Source organism: Callorhinus ursinus, unplaced genomic scaffold (assembly GCF_003265705.2).
Source record: "Callorhinus ursinus isolate GAN/ISIS: 27379988/994484 unplaced genomic scaffold, GSC_fseal_2.0 scaffold48, whole genome shotgun sequence".
Lineage (NCBI taxonomy): Eukaryota > Metazoa > Chordata > Mammalia > Carnivora > Otariidae > Callorhinus > Callorhinus ursinus.
The window spans coordinates 7,941,367-7,962,086 of record NW_027397110.1 but is presented as its reverse complement, the minus strand read 5'-3'; the positions used below and the strand labels follow the sequence as shown (position 1 = coordinate 7,962,086).

At 41.2% G+C, this 20,720-nt stretch overlaps 1 protein-coding gene across 1 annotated transcript in view; it reads right to left on the bottom strand.

The window, feature by feature from the left end:
• Nucleotides 1-20,720, bottom strand: part of MRTFA (myocardin related transcription factor A) — a 193,561-nt gene that overhangs the window by 29,392 nt on the left and 143,449 nt on the right. Inside the window, 1 exon segment of the mRNA XM_025882234.2 lies at nucleotides 10,261-10,326. Coding sequence (XP_025738019.1) covers nucleotides 10,261-10,326 — 66 coding nt within the window.

Here is a 20,720-nt window from a genome sequence, read left to right as displayed (position 1 = left end):
AGAGCGAGAGAGGGATCACAAGTAGGGGGAGTGGGAGAGGGAGAAGCAGGCTTCCTGCTGAGCAGGGAGCCCGACGCAGGGCTGGATCCCAGGACCCTGGGATCGTGACCTGAGCCGAAGGCAGACGCTTAACAACTGAGCCACCCAGGCGCACCTAACTAGGGTTATTTTGACAGAAGTAGAAAGATGCCCCTGGCCTTCAAACCTCACAGCCAGTAGATAGAAGCTGCAACTTGGAAGCAATTTTACTGGGGGGCTCAAAAATGAAGGGGTTATTATTCTCACCAACTACCAACTTTCACTTTACTTCACTAACTATGGGTCCTGATCTGATGCTGTTTTCAACTTTCAATACTGAAACTGCAGGGGAAAGTACAGCAGGCTATCATCGTAAAATTCCTATCATTAAGAACCATTAGTCTGTGACCTTCAGGAATTAGCATGGGCTTTTGAGCCAGGAGACCAGACTGGCTCTGCTTCTTTCAGTGGTGGTATACGGGACCCCTCTGAGCCTCAGTATCCTCATCTACAAAATGGCAATTCTACAAACCACTGCACTGATGACTGTTAGCACTAAATAAAGTGAAAGTGCTTTGCCAGCTGCTAGAGGCTGTTAAACTTGAGGCATTGTTACTGTTTTAACTTTTTTTTCTGTGCCATTCTCCTGTAGGAAACGGCGAGCATGTGGAATCAAATGCTGACAGCTAACTGGGCTCGACTTCCAATTTTTGTCTTACTGTTTTTAGCTGTCATACCAAAATGCCTACCGTAATATCCCGCAACAAAGACATTAACTAAAGAGTTGTGTCGACAGTTCCAGGGACTGGCCATGACAGTGAAAACCAGAACTAAGTCCATGTGAATCGAAAACGAGCTGGGGTGGTGGAGTGTGGGGAAGGGATCACACACTCTGGTGCAATCAAGAATCCAAACTAACAATCAGAAAACGTGCTTCATGCACATTTTTTGGTACTCAAAGTTGCCACCAACCCTGTTTTGGCACCTGGGTTGTCACCCCCACCCAAACCTGCAGGAACGCCAACGACCAAGAATAAATGTAAAAGTGGAGACTCGGATGCTGAATCTTTTCCTTCCCAGAAGTGCAAACTGCTCCAGAGTCTCACAACCTTGACCCCATGGCAGTGAAAGAGACTTAAGACTGGGGAAAATCTTATATAGCATGAATATCAGCAGGTACACTGAATTCCAAAAGGTTAAAATATGAGGGGCCAAAGATTGTGAACTTGGTCTTCTGATTTTCCCTTTGACATCTATGCCAGAGGCACGTTTCTATCTAGCTCTCACATCACAGCCCAGCCTAATGCTCTGGATCAGTTAATTATCATCCCAGTGTATCCTCCGTGGTGAAGCACACACACATACCCAAAGCTACCGCCTCTTATTGAAGCCCATAATCAATAGGCTTAAGTCATCTGTGTAGATAAAAGCTCCAAATCACCTTTGCCCTTCTGCAGATCGCATCCCACTGGGCTGAAAATGTTAAATCACCACATCATCAGACACTATCACACCCCCCTTGAGTGTGTGATTCTTTATGGCTATAATTGTGCAGGTAAAATCTGTGAGTAGCTTCAACAAGTGACTTTATAAACTCCTTCACTCCATTTATAACCTTGAAAAGAAGTTGGCCTTGGATACCTCAGGCACTTCGAGAATTATTATTTTTAAAGATTTTATTTATTAATTTATTCGAAAGAGAGAGAGAGCAAGCAGGGGGAGGAGCACAGGGAGAGGGCAAGACGACTCTGCCTTGAGCACGGAGACTGACACAGGGCTCAATCCCACCACCCCAAGATCATGACCTGAGCCGAAATCAAGAGTCAGGCACCCAACAAACCAAGCCACCCAGGTGCCCCACTTCAAGAATTATTAAATAAAACTGAATACTACAATACTTTTTAGATATTAAATTGTATCAAGAACTCTTATCAAGAAGACTACTTTTGATGGCCCGTTCAACAGAGCTCCCTGCTGGATTTTTCTTTGGATTCAACAATGAATATGCTCAGAACACGAACATACAAATCACTCTAGAGTCCTATTTTGGGATTTGTTACCAACTGGCCAAGGAGGAGGTCTGAAGCTAGTCACTGACCACTGAGCGAATACACCCTACGGTAGCAGGGAAGAGGTCGTGATATCTATCAGAAATGTAACATATAACACCCAGGGAGTGACCGGATCAGTTGGTCTTCTCCTGAGATAAAAGAGAAGATTCCTGAGGCCAGGTGCCTGACACAATTTTCTCTGGGCTTCAGATCTAGGATCGGGTCAGCCCCAATCCTACGACACACATTTTATAATGGTATTTCTCAAATGCCATGTCACCTTCATATTCAACTACAGTGAAAGGGTCACATTTCTGGGCTAAAGAAACATAATTAGGCAGGGTTCTCTGCATCTTAAAAAATTAAAAAAAAAAAAGCTATACTGTACACCCAAAACTAGTATGTTATGTTAATTATATATCTATTTTATTTTATTTTAAAGATTTTATTATTTGTCAGAGAGAGAAAGAGTGGCAGGCAGAGGGAGAAGCAGACTCCCTGCTGAGGAAGGAGCCCAACGCAGGACTTGATCCCAGGACCCTGGGATTGTGACCTGAGCCGAAGGCAGACACTTAAAAGACAAAGCCACCCAGGCGTCCCTAAAATTTTATTTTTAAAATATTTATTTATTTAAGTAATCTCCACACCTAACATGGGGCTCAAACTCACAACCCTGAGATCAAGAGTCATACATTCTTCTGACTGAGCCAGCCAGGTGCCCCAATTCGATCTCAACTTTAAAAAAGAAATAGGCAACTAGCTCTTTCATGGAAAGATATCTATGTATCTAAAAGAGCCAAATGAATCACAGGAATATTTGTGAGGGTCAGTATCTAGAAGAAGCACGAGCCTGAGGGCACAGACTGGACCAGAGGCAGTGGGCAAACTGCAGGGTTTGGGGGACGCCTTTTCTGGGCTCCTACTGGAAAGGGACACGGGACACAGAGACTACCACAGAGCTTCTAGCAACTCCCAAGTGGACTGGAGCAAATGGGAAATGATGGAAGCCCGGGTGAGGATTGGCTCTCACCCCAGCCGCCACCTAGACAAAGTAACCACTGGGGCGTAAGTCTTGAACACTGAAACACTTCACTTAAAACAAGACAAATGACATTTCCTTGAAGCCTATGATTCTTTCATCTTAAATCTAAGTTTTTAAAAGTAAAGGGCAATTCAGCCTCAAACCAGACCCTCATCCGCCCTGGAATCACCGCTGTGTCCCCACTGGTGAACATTTCTGTCTCTTGGCAAGTTGCCCAGAAATTTAAAAAAACATTATTTCCTACCCAGACATTTATTTGTTTTGTTTAAGAGAGGTTAAAGAAGAAACATCCACTGCCATGTAGAGAGTAAGCTAATAAAATGATAGTCCTGTTAATATATGACCAAAATAGGAACAATCTTAACAGAACACCATGTTGTCCAGTGGTTCTCTGATTCTTAACAATTTTCAGCAACTGTTTTTTAATCTGTGGGTAGGGAGAAAAATGGAAGAAGAATTTTATTTATTGAAAAATAGTTCCTGGGGGCGCCTGGGTGGCTCAGTTGGTTAAGCAACCGCCTTCGGCTCAGGTCATGATCCCAGGGTCCTGGGATCGAGCCCCCCATCGGGCTCCCTGCTCAGCAGGAAGTCTGCTTCTCCCTCTCCCTCTGCCGCTCTCCTGCTCTCTGTCAAATAAATAAATAAAATTAAAAAAAAATAGTTCCTGTTCCGAAACACTGGTTTTGAGAGACATTAATGAGATATATGTGTGGGGGGCATGGTGGCAGAGCCAAGCTAATGCTCCTCTCATTTTTTTAAAAAAAGATTTTATTTTATTTATTTGAGACAGAGAGAGAAAGAGAACATGAGCAGGGGAAGAGGGGCAAAGGGAGAGGAAGGGCGAGAAGCAGACTCCCCACCGAGCAGGGAGCCGATGCAGGGTTAGATCCCAGGACCCTGGGATCATGACCTGAGCCGAAGGCAGACGCTTAACGGACTGAGCTACCCAGGCGCCCCAACTATGTTTCAAAAGCATGAACCATATATCACCTAACTAATTTCCAAATTAACTCTGTGGAGTTAGGTAAGAGTAGGTAAGAAGGGTTATTATTTCCTTCTTATAAAAGTAGAAGTTGAGTTCAGAAAAGTTAACAGAGTTGCCAAAGTCACCTTGTTCCTAAGTGGCACAATAAGGTCTAAAACTCCACTACTATAAGAGCCACCAGTCACATGTGACTATTTAAATTAATTAAAATTAGGGGCACCTGAATGGCTCAGTCCTTAAGCATCTGCCTTTGGCTCAGGTCGTGATCCCAGGGTCCTGGGAATAAGCCTGGCATCGGGCTCCCTGCTCAGCAGGAAGCCTGCTTCTCCCTCTCCCACTCCCCCTTGCTTGTGTTCCCTCTCTCGCTGTGTCTCTCTGTCAAATAAATAAAATCTTTAAAAAATTTAATTAATTTAAATTAAATTATAAATTCTGCTCTTCACTCAAGCTAGCCACATTTCACGTGCTCAAACAGCCCATATGGCTAGTGGCTAGTGTTACAGAATATTTCTATCACTGCTAAAAGTGCTATTGGACAGGGCTGGTCTTACGGCTAGTTCTTTTGTTTTTATTTTATCTTATTTGGGGGGGGGGCAGGGACAGAAGGAAAGGGAAAGAGAGAATCTTAAGCAGGCTCCACACCCAGTGCGGAGCCTGACGCAGGGCTCAATCTCAAAACCGAGATCATGACCTGAGCCAAAATCAAGAGTCAGACGCTTGGGGGCGCCTAGATAGCTCAGTCGGTCAAGTGTCTGCCTTTGGCTCAGGTCATGATCCCAGGGTCCTGGGATCTAACCCTGCATCGGGCTCCCTGCTCAGCGGGGAGTCTGCTTCTCCCTCTCCCTCTGCCCCTCCCCCCGCTCATGCTCACTCTCACTCATGCTCTCTCTCTCAAATAAAATAAAATTAAAAAAAAAAAGTCAGATGCCTAATAACTGAATGAACCATCCAGGCGCCCATTTGTTTTTAGCTTTTAAAGATTTTATTTTTAAGTAATCTCTACACCCAACGTGGGGCTCAAACTCACAACCCAGAGAAGAAGAGTTGTGCACTCCACCAACTGAGCCAGCCAGTGGCCCCATAGTTAGTTCTTTTGAATTCTAGTAACCTGGGGAAAAGATCCCATGTTATCCCCAAGTTACTAGAGGACAAAGTTAAATTACAGCCTCTTTCTCATTACAAGAAACTCTGGGGCTTCAGGAAGTTGGTTTATCCTCTCAGGGGTTACAAAAACAAAAATCAGTTTTAAAAAAGAGCTTTACCAACATGGATTTGATACATATATACTAAGGAAAGAGAACATAGAAACTCAGTTTGGACATTTGGTGAAGAAGGATATAAGTACTAATTCCCAAGTTACAAATAAAAATATCATTAAGAAGAAATTTAGCTTCAGAAGATAAGGGATCATAGTAATCAATCCTAACACTTCAAGCCATTAAATAACCTCTTGTCAGAGTTTAAAAGAAATTTCTTCTTGCAAAGATCGCTATAATCAGATGAACAGGAGGTTTCCTGCTGACGCTGGGGCCCCATGAAATGACAGATTAGCTGTAAGTGCTACAACTGGGCCACACTATCTCTATGTACATCACTCAGCTAACACTGACAGCCGAAACTCAACAAGGGTCAAACTGCGGAACTAAGGGTTAGGGAGTCAAGATACACCCAGGTTTATTAAAAATACAGAGTGGTGGGGAGTCATTACATAAAGCCATTCTTTACAGTTTCAATGTGAGATATGCAGGGCCTATTTGTAGACCTACGAGCCAGTCAAAACTAGCCGGCCAATTTGTTCACTTTTTCACATAGCAACACATTTGAGCACCTCTCAGGGGTTAGGCAGTTTGTGAGTCTTCTGGACTGACAGCAACTGGCTGCCCTCTCTGAACCGTGCTGCCCTCACACTCTTTGGATTCTTCTAACCATTCGGTGGTTAAGCGTCACCAATGGCATCAGTTGGGTGCACAGAAATGCCATTTAAAGTGAAAACACAAGCTCACTCAAGCCATGGAGCAAGGTCCTTAGAGAATCTATCGGACAAAACTAATGATTTCTTCACGTGCTTGCCAAGGTACCCAGCTGTTTCCACTACACGCACATGGGAAAACAGTGAACTGAGGATTAACGGTAGCACAGAAACATGCAACTCTACACTTTTCTCAAGGATTCGCAATAGAATAACAAAAGGCTGACAAGGAAGAGACAGACAAGGTTCTTCTTTCATATCCAGAAAGATTACAGGAGACTTTTTTCTCATTTGTCTGGGTCAGAAGTACTTCCATGCTTTCCTTTAAAAGGTTATTCCTCTGCAGCAGCTCTCACTGCCAGAACATTTTTCTTCTTTTTCACCTAAACCTTACGACCTAGTACACCTTTAAAAGTCAAAGAGAAAGGCTGTAGGGAAAGCTCTGTTTGAGAACAGAGTGTACCACACATGACCCGTGTCTTCTATGAGTCTTCGTTCTGGGTACAGCAGCATTTCTGGTCTTAATCTTTGGACTTAAACACGAGCTTCCTATCTGTGGCATCTTTCCTCTCCCTCAAGATATGCAGAGCTTCAGACATTATTAAAGAAAACTCAGGGCCTGGAATATGTAATCCTCTGCTATCTGGCACTCTATATTTGGTAGGGTTTATATACTGTTAAATCTGAGACACATATTTACTTGAGGAGAATGACAGATGCTGGGAAATGATCCTGTTTAAAAACACATCAGAAACCAACTTCCATACCCCATAGTTTAGATGCCATGAACAGAGCTTATCAAGCAGCAGAGAGGGGTATGTAGGAATTGGGAGAGTCTTTAATCTCCTGCACTTTATGAAAGGCCATACCTCAACTCTGAACAATATGCAGAACATGAACAACCCTGAAGGCAAGGGAGCCACTGAAGACATGGGTGTCCTACAGATATGCCGTCAGAACTGAAAGCCAGTCCTACATGGGAACTGTGTAGGAGTATTCTGGAAGATGAGGTGGGTGGGTTTTCTTCCCAGAGCTATAAATAAGATTGGAATGAGAAGAATTTGATAAAAGATATAAACACAGAAATGATGAGGCAGAATACAGCCATGACTACATCACTCCTCTCCCCCAGTTCGAGGGCCTCCCTACTTCCTCAGTTGTACAACAAACTTACATATAAGTGCACTTTAGAGAAACCCCTCAGGCCAGCAAGATGGGAATGGAAGCAGACCCTTCAAACCAGATGTTACTTTTTCAGGCCTCCAAAACTCCAACAATCAACAACTACTTGCTGGTCACTTACAAGCTGCTTCCAACACTGCTCGATTTTCTTTGGAACCTGTGGCATGGAGGGTGAGAGGTGGGGCTGGTGGAGGATGGCAGGTGGGCTGAGGGTGCTGGAGACTACAACAGGATAAGAGTAGACAGTGCAGGGCTGTGATGAGGAGGAATTTACTCACAGGGTGCAGGGTTGGCAAAAAAAAAAAAGAACCTCAGGACCCTATCTCCGTGTATCAGCTGGTATGTAGGTGAACAGGGAATTTCACATCTGAAACTACTGGCAGGCATCAACATTCTCTCTCAGAATCTAAGAGACTGCTACCTACGTCCTTCACACTAGAAAAGCTGACGACCAAGACTGTCCATAGCTGAAGGTGGCTCTTGGTAGGAGGAAGATGCAGTTTTCTCACAGAAGCAGATAATTTCTATTCCTACAGGAAGGGCAATTATTCTCACTTCACAGTGCAGAGTATACAATTAGGTACTCAGAACATTTCAGAACCTAGGCTCCTGACAGAACAGAAGTGTTGTTCCAAATTCAATGTCCAGAATTCCAACAAGTTTACAAGAGAGTTGTATCTGTCCCTTTCTGTCATTCACATACACACACATACATCACACTTTACAACTGGCTGTCTCGATTCATTCATTCAGTGCCTGGCACTGGGTAAGATACTTTCTCAAGGAGTTCACAGTATGGCTGGAGGGAAATGTATAAGCAGATAACTCCAATAATGGAAGCATCATCTGTCTTTTAACAACACAGAACATGACAAGAAATGCTGAGCAGGGAGGCTGTACTCGATCAATCGTATTAAGCAGTGAGCTCTAGTAACCACTGGTACCAAGTACGAGACAGGCACAGGAATGCAGAGCCCTCACCCTCTCTGCAAGGCTTTTAGACCCTGAACATCTCACGGATCTTGAGAAATAGTGTTATGCTCTCAGAACTAGTACTGTAATTAGTCAGCACCCCCACAGGATGCTGAATTGTTCTTTATTTTGTATATGGGTAAATTTTAGCTACTCAAACTGTTAAATGTCTGAGGGCAGGTACCTTGCCTGATATTTCTTTAATCTCTCCAGGACTAACTACCCTGGACACAGTGTAGACATTAAACACATGATGTACTTGGTGAAAGGGACAAGGAGATAAGACTCTGGGTGACTTGTTCCTCCACAAGGGTTTATAGAGAGGCAGATCTGGAGTGATCTGTAAAGCACAATAGTGCCCTTCCTGATCATATCACTGATCCACCACACAAGCAGCCTGCTCTATTTGACTCTTTAGGGTTGTGGGTGGGAAGTCCTTCACTGGAAAGCCAGAGAAGATAGCAGCATAATGTGGGTAAATGGTTTGGAAGTTAACGGCAGTAAATAAAAAGCTGAATTTGAGACTTAAGTTCCTGGCTGATGCTTAGGATAGAAACAGACCTCAGATTCCTTCCACCTGCTATACGGTTCTAGTTCTTAGAAATGGACCTGCCATCACCAAGACATGAATCAAATCCCATCCTCACTTGCTTATTAAAAGGCTTCAATGGCTTCCCATTGTACCTAAAATAAAATCCACCCCTTCCGAGTAGTTGATAGGCCCTCATTCTAGCCCCGCCCACCCTGCCAATCTTAACTTGTCCCCAGGCTCCCCTCACTCACCAGGCCCCAGGCACACCTGCTTCCTTGACGTTTTCAAACACGTCGGGCTCTTACCTGCACTAGGCCCTTACACTTGTTCTCGCTTCTCCCAGGCCCTTTGCCTGTTTCTGCATGGCTGACTCCATCTCATCCTTCAAACCTCAGCTCAAATATTTCCTCCTCAGGGAGGCCTTTCCTGATCATCTTATCCAAAGTGACCCCATCTCATTCCTATTACTTGTTAACACACCAACTGATTAATTTACTTTGTAACACTTACTATGCTCCGAAATTACCTTATTTGTCTCCTTGTTTACTATCACTATTCTCCTTTTAAACATAAAACTCCTGAGAGCAGGAGCTGGATTTTTCTTGCCGCATCAAGGGCACACACCAGTTCTCAAACTGAATGAAGAAGTGAATTAGGATTAGGAAAATGCCGTGGCAGTAGGTCAGCACTGAGTTAAGGTGAAAAACATTAATTCTCTCACTATGAAGCTAGAAGTTGTTGTAGGACTTTTTTTTTTTTTTAAACTTCATAGGGTGTGTCCAAGTAGCAATAACACACAAGAGAAAAGAAAGAAGAGGGAGTGCCTAAGCTCTCCACTGATGACTTAAAAAGAATGTCAAAAAGAGCAAAATCTTGCTGGCTCCAGTTTCCACTCAGTTTATAATGCTGTTGGTATTGAAAGCAAATTTTCTTACTTCTAACAGATTCCAATGTTGGTTTCATTTCTCCCCAAGTAATATAGTTGTGCACCTTCTAAGCCCAGCTCTGCAATAACCCCATCAAGCACACTCACACCCATGCCAGCCACAGAGTATCTGAGAATCTCACTCTAAATAAAACTGTAGTTGATTCAAAATACCAGGTGAAAAGGGTTTTCTCTTCCCAAGAACCTGAACACGAAGGCAAAACACATGCAAGAAGTAGGTTCTTCCTCACAATACCCCAGCTCAAGATTTGCTCTTCCTATAAAGGGAAGTGAGTGTAACAGGGAGCAGAAACCCCTGAAAGGTACAATTCAAAAGCGAAGGGTGGTTCGATGGCACCATTCAATCCAATGCTGTTTGTTTCACTGAACTTAATAAGGGCAGTATCTTAGCTATTAGTGATTGAAAAGTCCTTGAACTTGGAGCAGCACAAGAAAAGAGTGACACATGAAACCTGTTGCCCTTGTTTGCTGTTAGATGCTTCCCATGGCACACCAGGCACACACACCATGTCGAAAACGCAGCTCTATTAAATGCTGACAGAGAGAGAGACAGAGACACTTACGCGGCATGATCCCTTGGCTCACCAGCTCTTCTCGCGTCCGGCGCTGCTGGAGCTTCAACTGCAGCACTGCAGGGCGGCAAAGAGAGAGGAGAGACCGAGGCTCAGTTGGGCATTCCACCACAAAAGACACATTTTCAAATACAAAGAAAGTCTCAGAACAGAAGCGTGTAGTGTGAAAGAAGGATCCCTTTAATTGTGACTGTCTGTTAATTGCAGAAGTGGCCTGATACAGCAGGGTTTCCGTATTCTGCTGTGGGTGGCGAGAGGAAGTTGCGAAGGGTCTTGCAGGGCGATAACAATCCACAAAGTACCAAAGTCTTGCCTCTTGCTCAAAACCTCCTACAACACTGTATCCTCCTCCTAAGACTAAAAAAACACAAGTTCTTAACTCAAAGGAAATATAATGAGGACCAACACCCAGCAGGAAAAGCTTTCTAGATGTTCTACACTGTTTTCCTGGCAGCATGTGTTTACCATCGTGAGTGCAGTGAATGATACCGTGCTCACATAGATCAGGAAGTATTGGTTATTTGTAAAATCTTGTCTTTTGTATCTAAAAATTACACCTATATTCACCAAACAATGCATTTCTCTAGACCAGAAAACATTTTACCATCAATATAACTCTTTTCTTCCTCTTACTGTTCACTTAGAGCTTTTTTCTGTTGAGGGGAAACAACCAAACAACACAAGTCAAAGCGCACCCAGGATAGGGGAGGGTGACTCTGGCAACACCACCTAATGAAACACTCAATTAGGAATTTTTCTAAAGTTAAAAGTCAATGATCTCTATTTCAAATGCCAATGAAATGTAAAGGGCATTACCACTGCATACCATGCAGAACGACCATGGCACGGCCGGCATTCAGAGGGTAAGTGAGAAAACATTCAGAGAAGGAGGGTTAGGAGTCAAGGAAAGTCCCCTTATGTGATAAGTCTTCAATTATAAGGTCTCTGCAAGTCACATTTGAGGGAGACCTGCATCTATTAGGAATCATATTATCTTAGGTTACCTGCCTTTTCCACTCAGAGAGCAGTTTTTAAGAAGGCCTCCAAGAATGGCAGAACCATAACTAGGCTCCTGACTACATCTCAAATTCAGCAAGTCCAAAGTAGAACCTTTCTCCCAAAAACCTAACCCACTTTCCATCCTTCTTGTCTCTTTAGAAAATGGAATCATGATCTGCAATCCCTGCACTCCCCCACCCCCAAACAAGTATTAAAGTTTTTGAGCCAACTTCAAATCTTCCACCTCCCTCACACTCCTCCTCTTAACAAGTATCTGGCACCACAGTTTTGCCATGTTGCTCAGACAGCTCCCTGGCTCGCGACCTTACTTGTGGAGTACTTCTCCCACTGTAAATGCCCCAAGCAAGGCTGTCCAACTGCTCTTCCTCAAGTACCATGTACTGGCCCAACAGTTTATTCACTTCACTTGGAAATGCCTATCCTGACATTCCTGACCCCAAGCAGGCAGAATTACTCTAGACCTCCTGTGAGCTACCTTTTATCTGTTATAAAAAGTATCGTAGTATTTTGCCCTATGCAACAGTTACCCCCTGAACATAGCTCCTCTCTCCTACCAGTTTATAAACTCCTGGAGGGCAGAGGAATATATCTTATTAATACATGCCCTACATACCACTCAATACACAGTAAGCATTTAATAACTGTTTCTTGAATTGAACTGTATCTCAAAATGATAATACAGCCTGAGAGATCTTATCAGGAAGTTGTAACTATTACTATTAATTTTTTTTTTTTTTTTTTTTTTTAATTTAAAACTTAAAAGCAAAAACTTGCAGAATAAATGGATAAAACAAGAGCCACACTAGTGGCTAACGTTTATAGAGGATGTGTTCGGTGACAGACACTGTTCTATGTACTCTCATGTTTTAACTAATTTACTCAGATATATCTAATAACACCCCTATGGAAAGACATGGGCATTACTAATCCCATTTTACAGGTAGAAAATAAGGCCCAGAGTGATTCAGTAATTTACCTAAGATTATCCCACTAATAAGAGTCTGATTCCAGAATGTGGGTTCCTTACTTCTCTACTTCTTCAGCGTCTTCCGGAGCCTATGCTGCTGAGACAACAGGCATGGAATGTGACCACCTCAGCTGGTTCTCTGGTGAGACAGGCAAAGGGACTGAAGAAAAGGGATGTGGCTCAGGCCAGGGTCAAAGGAGTTTGAGTGATACTTCAGTAAAAATAAACTTAAACTAATCTAGGAATTTGATTTCAGATAAATTAGAACCACAGATTAGCAGCAACACTAATAATTACAATAAAATGCAAATACTTAACTAGGAGTCACTGAGTGTCACTGTGTCAGGCCCAGTGTTAAGTGATTGACCTACTTTTAACTTAAAAAAGGGGGGCTCTATGAGAACGGTACAATTATTATCTCCATTTTACACATAAGGAAGCTAAGGATCAGATCTTTAAAACTTTGCCTTAGGTCACACAGCTCAAAAGTGCTGGCATGAGAATTCATACCCAGGTCTTTGTGATTCTACAGTGTGGGGCACTTAATACTATGCCATACGTCTCCTTGGAGGAAAGAAAGAAAGAAAGAGGGGAAAAAAGGGAAAATATCTGTCATCTTTTATATATATTGTTTTTTTTTAAGATTTTTATTTATTTGACAGAAAGAGAGCACAAGTGGGGGGAGCCACAGGCAGAGGGCGAGGGAGAAGCAGGCTCCCCGCCAAGCAGAGAGCCCGAACTGTGGGGCTCAATCCCATGACCTGAGCCCAAGGAAGATGCTTAACCGACTGAGCCACCCAGGCGCCCTTATATATAGTGTTTCTAAAGCCCAGTGTAATATGAGCTATTAGAAAATGATTAAATATAAGAAATTGGAAAAAAATAAATATAATTGATTTGATTTCTGAGAACAGAGAAATCTAAATACAATTCAGTAAGTCTGAACACTTCAAAGAAACAATAACTAATGAAAACTCTGGCCATTATCCGAAAATAATTTTGAAATACCAATCAGCAGCCCTCCTAAATAACCCATCTAGAGACAGGGCCATAAGGGATATTATGCAAACTTCTTGACTGAAAAACTTATTGCCCCATGAGAATAAACATTTAAGTCTATGATTCAAGTTTTTTTTTTTTTATGGAGAACACAGTAAAGGCTGATTTAGCTTTTGTTTTTCAACAGGTCTAGCTCAAAGAGGAAAGTTTATCTAATGAATATTTCCATCTGTAAAACTAAATGATATTAAAGTTCAGTTACATGAAAATTCCATCCTGTCCCCTCTCAGCAGTGAACTCCAAACTCCGTGCTTATCTGAAATCTGACTAAGTTCCCCATTCACATAATAGAATTCACCCTTTATCAGTAGTATCTTGGGTATTGCCACAACCTGACTGTAGGCATGTACTTTCATACACTGTAAAACCCTCTCCTGCTAACTCGAACAATGTTTATTAGGAGGAAAAGAAAAAAGACCTAGGCAGTAAACTCCGAACTACAGTTGTCAACCTCTGTATCATTTTACTTTAGAACTGATCTGCTTGGCTGTGTACAGATGAAAGGATCCCTCTTCTAAAACTTTCAACTACAAAGAAATAGATATTTATATGAATTTCCCCTTTCCTTAGTGTATCTTAATTCCTCTTAATTCTAAGCATTCTAAATAAAATGCCTTTATGTTTCCAAACTTCAGGGATTATTCATTTTATTTTTTAAAATTCAATTAGCCAACATGTAGTACATCAGTTTCAGATGTAGTGTTCAGTAATTTATCAGTTGAGGGATTATTCATTTTAGAAGAAACCATTTCATAACTTTCAGTACACAGCTTAAGAGCTGTATGTGCTGTGTTCACTAAAGAAGGTACCCAAATCAGGAGTACATTTCAAGGCCATACATTTAATGCACATCCACCCTCACCAAGAAGTGCCTGACACTAGTTCAAATGGTTATACTCCTAGATAGTGCTAGACCAAGGAGATTCAAAAGAGTAGGAATTCGACAAAATCTCTCTATTCATTATACATCACCATTTAGATTTCCTCTCCACTCCCCAAGTGGAAAACAAACAAACAAAAATACCTATTTGTGTACATGCACAAGTCTTCATACTTTGTTATTGAATTCCACAAATTTAATATATCATCTGTTTCTAAATGGGTCTGTGCAAGCAGCCTATATATAGATGAACAGATGTCTTTAAAGCTGATGAATGGTGAATCAACTGAGTTGCCTGCCAGAAAAAGGATTGGAATAAAAAGAAACCAAACCATAAAGTGGGGAACCCTAGGTTCTCCACTCCCTCACAGAATTAATCAAGTTTTCTACCTGTTTCAAACAAAGGTGATCAATCAATTGCTGTTGGAATAACTGGCTTCTTGGGAAATCAAAGTAAAGGAGTAAACTTCATATATTTCTGTCCTATAAAGACCATGGAAGTATGCTGATGGCATTCAAGAGGTAATGCCGAAGAAATGGACACATCAAACAGATCAATCAGGATCGGAAGGAAAAGCCAAATTTTTGGCTTTGTGGCGTGTCCTCAAACCCAGCTCTGTGGCTTCCACTGGTGGGTAGTCCTGGATTTCACTGGGGAGGGAGATGTGCAGCTTGGCATGCTATTCTCACCTTATTCATATTTATCCATTACTGATTCTACAAAGGCTTCTAGAATAGAGAGATGAAGTATTTATGAGGGAAGTAGAAAAGAACAGGAAGGAGATTAGTATGGGAATGATAGCAAAAGAACAAAAACCCTCCCTTGGCATCATCCTTTGCTCAATAAGACCTCTTCAAGGAAGATTCTAATGGCAAGGGCATTTCCAAAGTCTGGTCTCCTAGTAACTCATCCATTATTTTCTCCTCAATAACCTTTAGGTACCAGTTCTAGAATAAATAAGCAAACACAATTTAATTCAGCAATAGACACCACTACCTCTACCTTCAAACTAGGAGAATCTGTTTCACTGGGAAGATAGAGAAGGAACAGGGTGGGTTTTAGCCTTAGGTGAAGCTTAGCATGCTAATAATTCAAATACTCATCTCTGCAGCAGTGAATTTTATTGGCGTATTTTACACTTCAGTTTATCCTATATGCCTTAAAAAATCAATTAGTGACACCCAAGTTATAAAACCACATCACCTATCACTTAGAACCAAAGGCTATTCTCCAAGTACTCACTAGTTTCATCCTTAGAATATATGATTAAAAGTAGGTGAAGGGTGCTCCCAGAAGAGGCTATTACCCCACATGTTCTGCTGCCTGGGTTACTCTACAGAATCACGACCAAAATACAGATTAAGAGTTGGGACGGGAACGGTTCTTCATTCATCTAATAAATGTTTACTAAACAACTAATGCATGTCGGGCCCTGTGCTAGGTGGTGGATACACCTATGGTCTCTGCTCCCATAAAGCTTTCAGTCCAGCAGGGAAACAGACAGCAAATCACATATAAATAAGTACAAGTTATGATTAATGTTTTACAAGAAAAGAATAAAGGATATGACAGAGGTCAGACCCTGGAATTCATAGTTTCTCCTTTATATGCTCTGTAATAACTAACTTTTCACATTTCCTCTTTACTATTATATATAGTCAATTGTTTAAGATACTAAACGCCTTAAAAAACAGAGACCTCGGGGTAAACTATATTAAAATAAGTAAGTTAAGGCACACAGTTTCATTTATTCGCTTTATGCTTATTTACTTAGCTGCTCTACGGTTTACATACTAGTTGGTGAGCACACCAACTCACCTCACATTCATGCCCTCTTCAGTTCTTCCTTAGTTTCTTGTCAAAACTCTCCTTAGGCATTCACTCACGAAATATGAGGCTCTACTATACGTGCCAGATACTTTGCTTGCTACTGGGGATACAGCAATGACCAAAGTTGCTGCCTTCTGTGGAGTTTACACTTTCATGGGGAAAACAAACATCAAATAAGTACTTGTAAAAGTAAAGAGTATTTTCAAAGAAATACTCAGACACCACATCCCAACTAAGCAGTTAGACTGTTCCCATTATTCAATTCATCCATTTGAGATCTTTTGTACTCTCAAAGCCAGGGTTTGGTACTAGAGTACTGGGTACTGCATATGTGAATAAGACATGGTTCTCATTCTCATGGAATTCTTACATCTAATGGGAAAGAGAGACTCAAAATGAGTAATTACGATGCTATAAGAAAGATATGATGGTCTGTAATCTAGATTTTTACTTAAAAAATCATAGGAAAATGCAACTTGGAGCTAATACACATGCCCTATATTAAAGGTCCCTGCCAAATTCAGTCATTTGGTCTTATGTGTGATATACATGTATGCATAAATAATAAAAAGAAGTGGTCATGTCTTAAAAATAATAAAAATCCAAATAGTTATACATATTTTTTACATGCTATGAGAATGCAAAGGTTATAGTACCCAACACTGGAGTCACAGAGAAACAAGATCTTTGCTATATAGGGTAAGAATAGCGAACATACAAATGGCCTTAAAGGGGCGCCTGGGTGGCTCAGTCGTTAAGCGTCTGCCTTCCGCTCAGGTCATGATCCCAGGGTCCTGGGATCCAGCCGCACACCGGGCTCCCTGCTCAGTGGGAAGCCTGCCTCTCCTTCTCCCACTCCCCCTGCTTGTGTTCCCTCTCTCCCTGTGTCTCTCTCTGTCAAATAAATAAATAAAATCTTTTTTTTTTTTGAAATGGGGCCTTAAAAGTTTTTATCCTCATGATCAGTTTTACTAAAGTTTCAAGTAATTTCTTGATGTTGTTCCCAAGAAGTTAATACGCTCCTCTAGGTCCCTATTTATTGTAATTTCCCACTAGTCTTTCCTGATAGAGATCAGAAAGATATAAAAAGGAAGTGAGGCATCTGTGCTCCCTTATTCCTTCCCATCACCTCTCCATTCTGGTTCTCAGTCCCTGCTCTGTCCTCCAGCATCCCTGGGGCTGTTCTCTTTTCCTGCACTTTATGTAGGATTTCCTCATGCTTTCTAAACTCTAAGTTTCTCTAGACCCTTTCATGATTAATTCCCTTCCTTCAACTTGGAAAACCAGCCTGAATGGGTTAGCACAGTGTACAGTGCACCAAAAATGTGTTTCTGGCTTGTGCTTTTAATATAAACAAGAGCATTTTTAAGGCCCCAATGTATTCTATAATTAGCCCTATCCTTAACCAGAAAGGGTTTACTGTCAACCGAACTATAATTTCTGCAGAATGGGGCAAACAATTCATATTGGGTTGGTTATATGAATATTTTGTAAGTTCCAAGTGAATACAATACATTTACAGAACTGACCTTTAAGGGAAGAACAAAGAACATCAGAGAAAGAATCAGAAGACACAAGTTCTAGTCCTGGCTCTGTTGCTACCTAATCGAGTCACTTAACTTCTTTTAGCTTCAATTTTCCCACTATAGTACAATTTGTAAAAATAACTCCTGCACTTTGAGCTAAAAAACAAAAACAAAACAAAAAAACACAACGTATGTGAAAAATGCTTTGTAAAATCGTAACACGGAATATAAACCTTTCACTAGAATGTAAATCTTTTATCTCAGCTAGCTTTTCTTTAGGACAGGAACAGACACTGCTAGTAATCTGGTACCACACTTCCAATGACATGTTTTATTTTGCAAAATAAAAGGGCCTTACATCAAAACATCCTTATTTAAAATCATATCCTATGTTGTTCTGGGGAAGGGGGAACAAGGAGGGAGCTGCAGCTGGAGAGAAGGAAGAGGAGGAGAGGGAAAAAGAGGGGAGAAAGAGGGGAAGGAAGGGGGACAGGGAGGGGAGGGTAAGGGAAGTGTTTCCTTTTGGAAGGCAGTTCCAGCAGTGAAGAAGAACCCTCTATTCCCAGACTCTATTCAGTATGGTATTTCTAAAGGGTAAGACCCAGAGAAAAGCAGAAGGATCAGTACCCATTCATTAATAAAATTAAATATATGATGAGTGTTGGGCGCCTGGGTGGCTCAGTTGGTTAAGCGACTGCCTTCGGCTCAGGTCATGATCCTGGAGTCCCGGGATCGAGTCCCGCATCGGGCTCCCTGCTCGGCGGGGAGTCTGCTTCTCCCTCTGACCCCCTTCCCCCTCGTGCTTTCTGTCTCTCATTCTCTCTCTCTCTGAAATAAATAAATAAAATCTTTTAAAAAAATAAATAAATAAATAAATAAATAAATATATGATGAGTGTTCAAAGCATGCTCCTGAAATTCTAAGCTGTAAATACAGAAATAGTGGCTAAAGGACCCAGAAAGGTCATTCATCTGTTGCCAGAGAAAAAAAGGACCTGCAGAAATTCAGATCCAGAGTTAAGACAAAAGGAGGAGGTGGAAGTAAGAAAAGTAAAGGTAATTCTCTCTGGGATCCTACCGATTCACCATCTAAAAATCATATGCAATGAGGTATCCTGGATTGGATCTTGGAACACAAAAAGAAAATCAGTGGGAAAGCATATGAAATCCAAATAAAGTTTGTAATTTACTTAGTAGTACACCAATGTTACCTCTTAGTTTTGACAAATGTACCACAGTTATATAAGAAGCTAACATTAGGGCAACTGGGTGAAGGGTATATGGGAACTCTCTATACTACCTGTGATTTTTTTGTAAGTCCAAGATTATTCCAAAATATAAAGCTTATTAAAAAAAAACAAACCCATGGATTTGACTCTCCCTTCAGAAAGATTTATGAATCAATTACTAAAACATATTAAGGGTCAGGTTTTTCAAACTGAAATGTTACCATCTACTGGAAAGAAATTATGGATTCATTCTTATAAATGACTAATTAATAATAATAATGGGGCTAATAAATTCAAAATATAAAATGATTGTGGCATAAACAAATACAATGAACTACAATGTAATGCTGAGAGAGAAATCCCTAATTCTGTTTAAAATTACACACATATGAGGCACCTGAATGGCTCAGTGGGTTGTGTCTGACTTGGGCTCAGGTCATGATCTCAGGGTTATGAGACTGAGCCCCACTTTGGGTTCCCCAGTAAGGGGGGAGTCTGCTTCCCCTCTCCCTCTGCTCCTCCCCCCACTTGCACACTGCTCATTCTCTCTCTCTGAAATAAACAAATAAATCTTTAAAAAAATAAAAAATAAAATAAAATCACACATGCAAAAAAACCACCTATGAGATTTCAAATTGGATTGTTTTACCAATATGCTCAATCATTCAACCCTTTCACAATCCTATAAGTTTCTCTTCTCTGTATATACTGTATAAACGTGAGTTAAATAATCTCTCAAATAATCTGCTTTAGATATCAGAAGTAATACCAAAAAATGATGAAATATTATCTTCTTAATCTAAATACTCTCAGAGATTCAGGCAGAGAGATGAGGTATCTTCCTGGGGTGGCAAACCTGGGTTACTTATATATCTACCCTGACATGTATTTACAAAGGATAAGCTTATGAATATCTAACTCAAGCCACTGAAATATGTACAATAAAAGGTCTCTGTATTGTGAAATAATAAAATAGTGAAAACATGCATGTGCCATCTTATTTTTTTTTTTTTTTTTTTTTTTAAGAAAGGGAGCAGGGAGAAGCAGAAGGAGAGGTACTGGGGATACAGCAATGACCAAAGTCGCTGCCTTCTGTGGAGTTTACACTTTCATGGGGAAAACAAACATCAAATAAGCTCAATCTCACACCACTGAGATCATGATCTGAGCCAAAATCAACGTCACTTAACTGATTGAGCCACCCAGACACCCCATCTTATTCAATTCTTAAAACAAAGCTATGTGGAAGGTGCTATTATTATACTATGTTGTAGCTGAGGAAATTGAGCGTTAAGACAGATTAAGCAACTTGCCTTAAGTCACCCAGCTCCATTTCGATCTACAGCCAGAGCCCTTAGCCACTATTACATGTTGTGTTTCTCTTCCTTCATAAAACAGACCAGTTCCTCATATTTAAAAATGAAACTGTTAACAGTGCTTTCTGCATGATGTGGCTGGAAAAAAAATGATCTATCTACTTACTAATAGGGAAAATCCAGGTGATTTCAGCGAATAGTACAGGGCATTTCAGAATCCTAGAATCTAAAAGCCTCCTTATATTAAAATTCCAAAAGGAATACAGACTAACAGGGTAACAGAGGCCACATGTAAAGGTCATTCAAAGGAGCTCCTCCCAGAGACAGGAGGCGAAGGATACAAGAGAACTTCACAGGCCTACTTCCCATTTGGCTCTCAATGCAGAAACATCCACACTGAAAAGCAGAGAGCACCTGCTTCCTGGTACAACTTCATTCCTGCATTCTGCCAGGGGTTTTTCCCTGGTATTAGAGAGATTCTGAGTTGATTCATTCATTCATTCCTTGAACTGATATTTATTATGCATGTACTGTATGCTAGGCATTATTCTAGATGATACAGCAGTAAAATGGACAGATGAGGTCCTTGCCCTCACAGAGCATATGCTCTAGTGGGAGAAACAC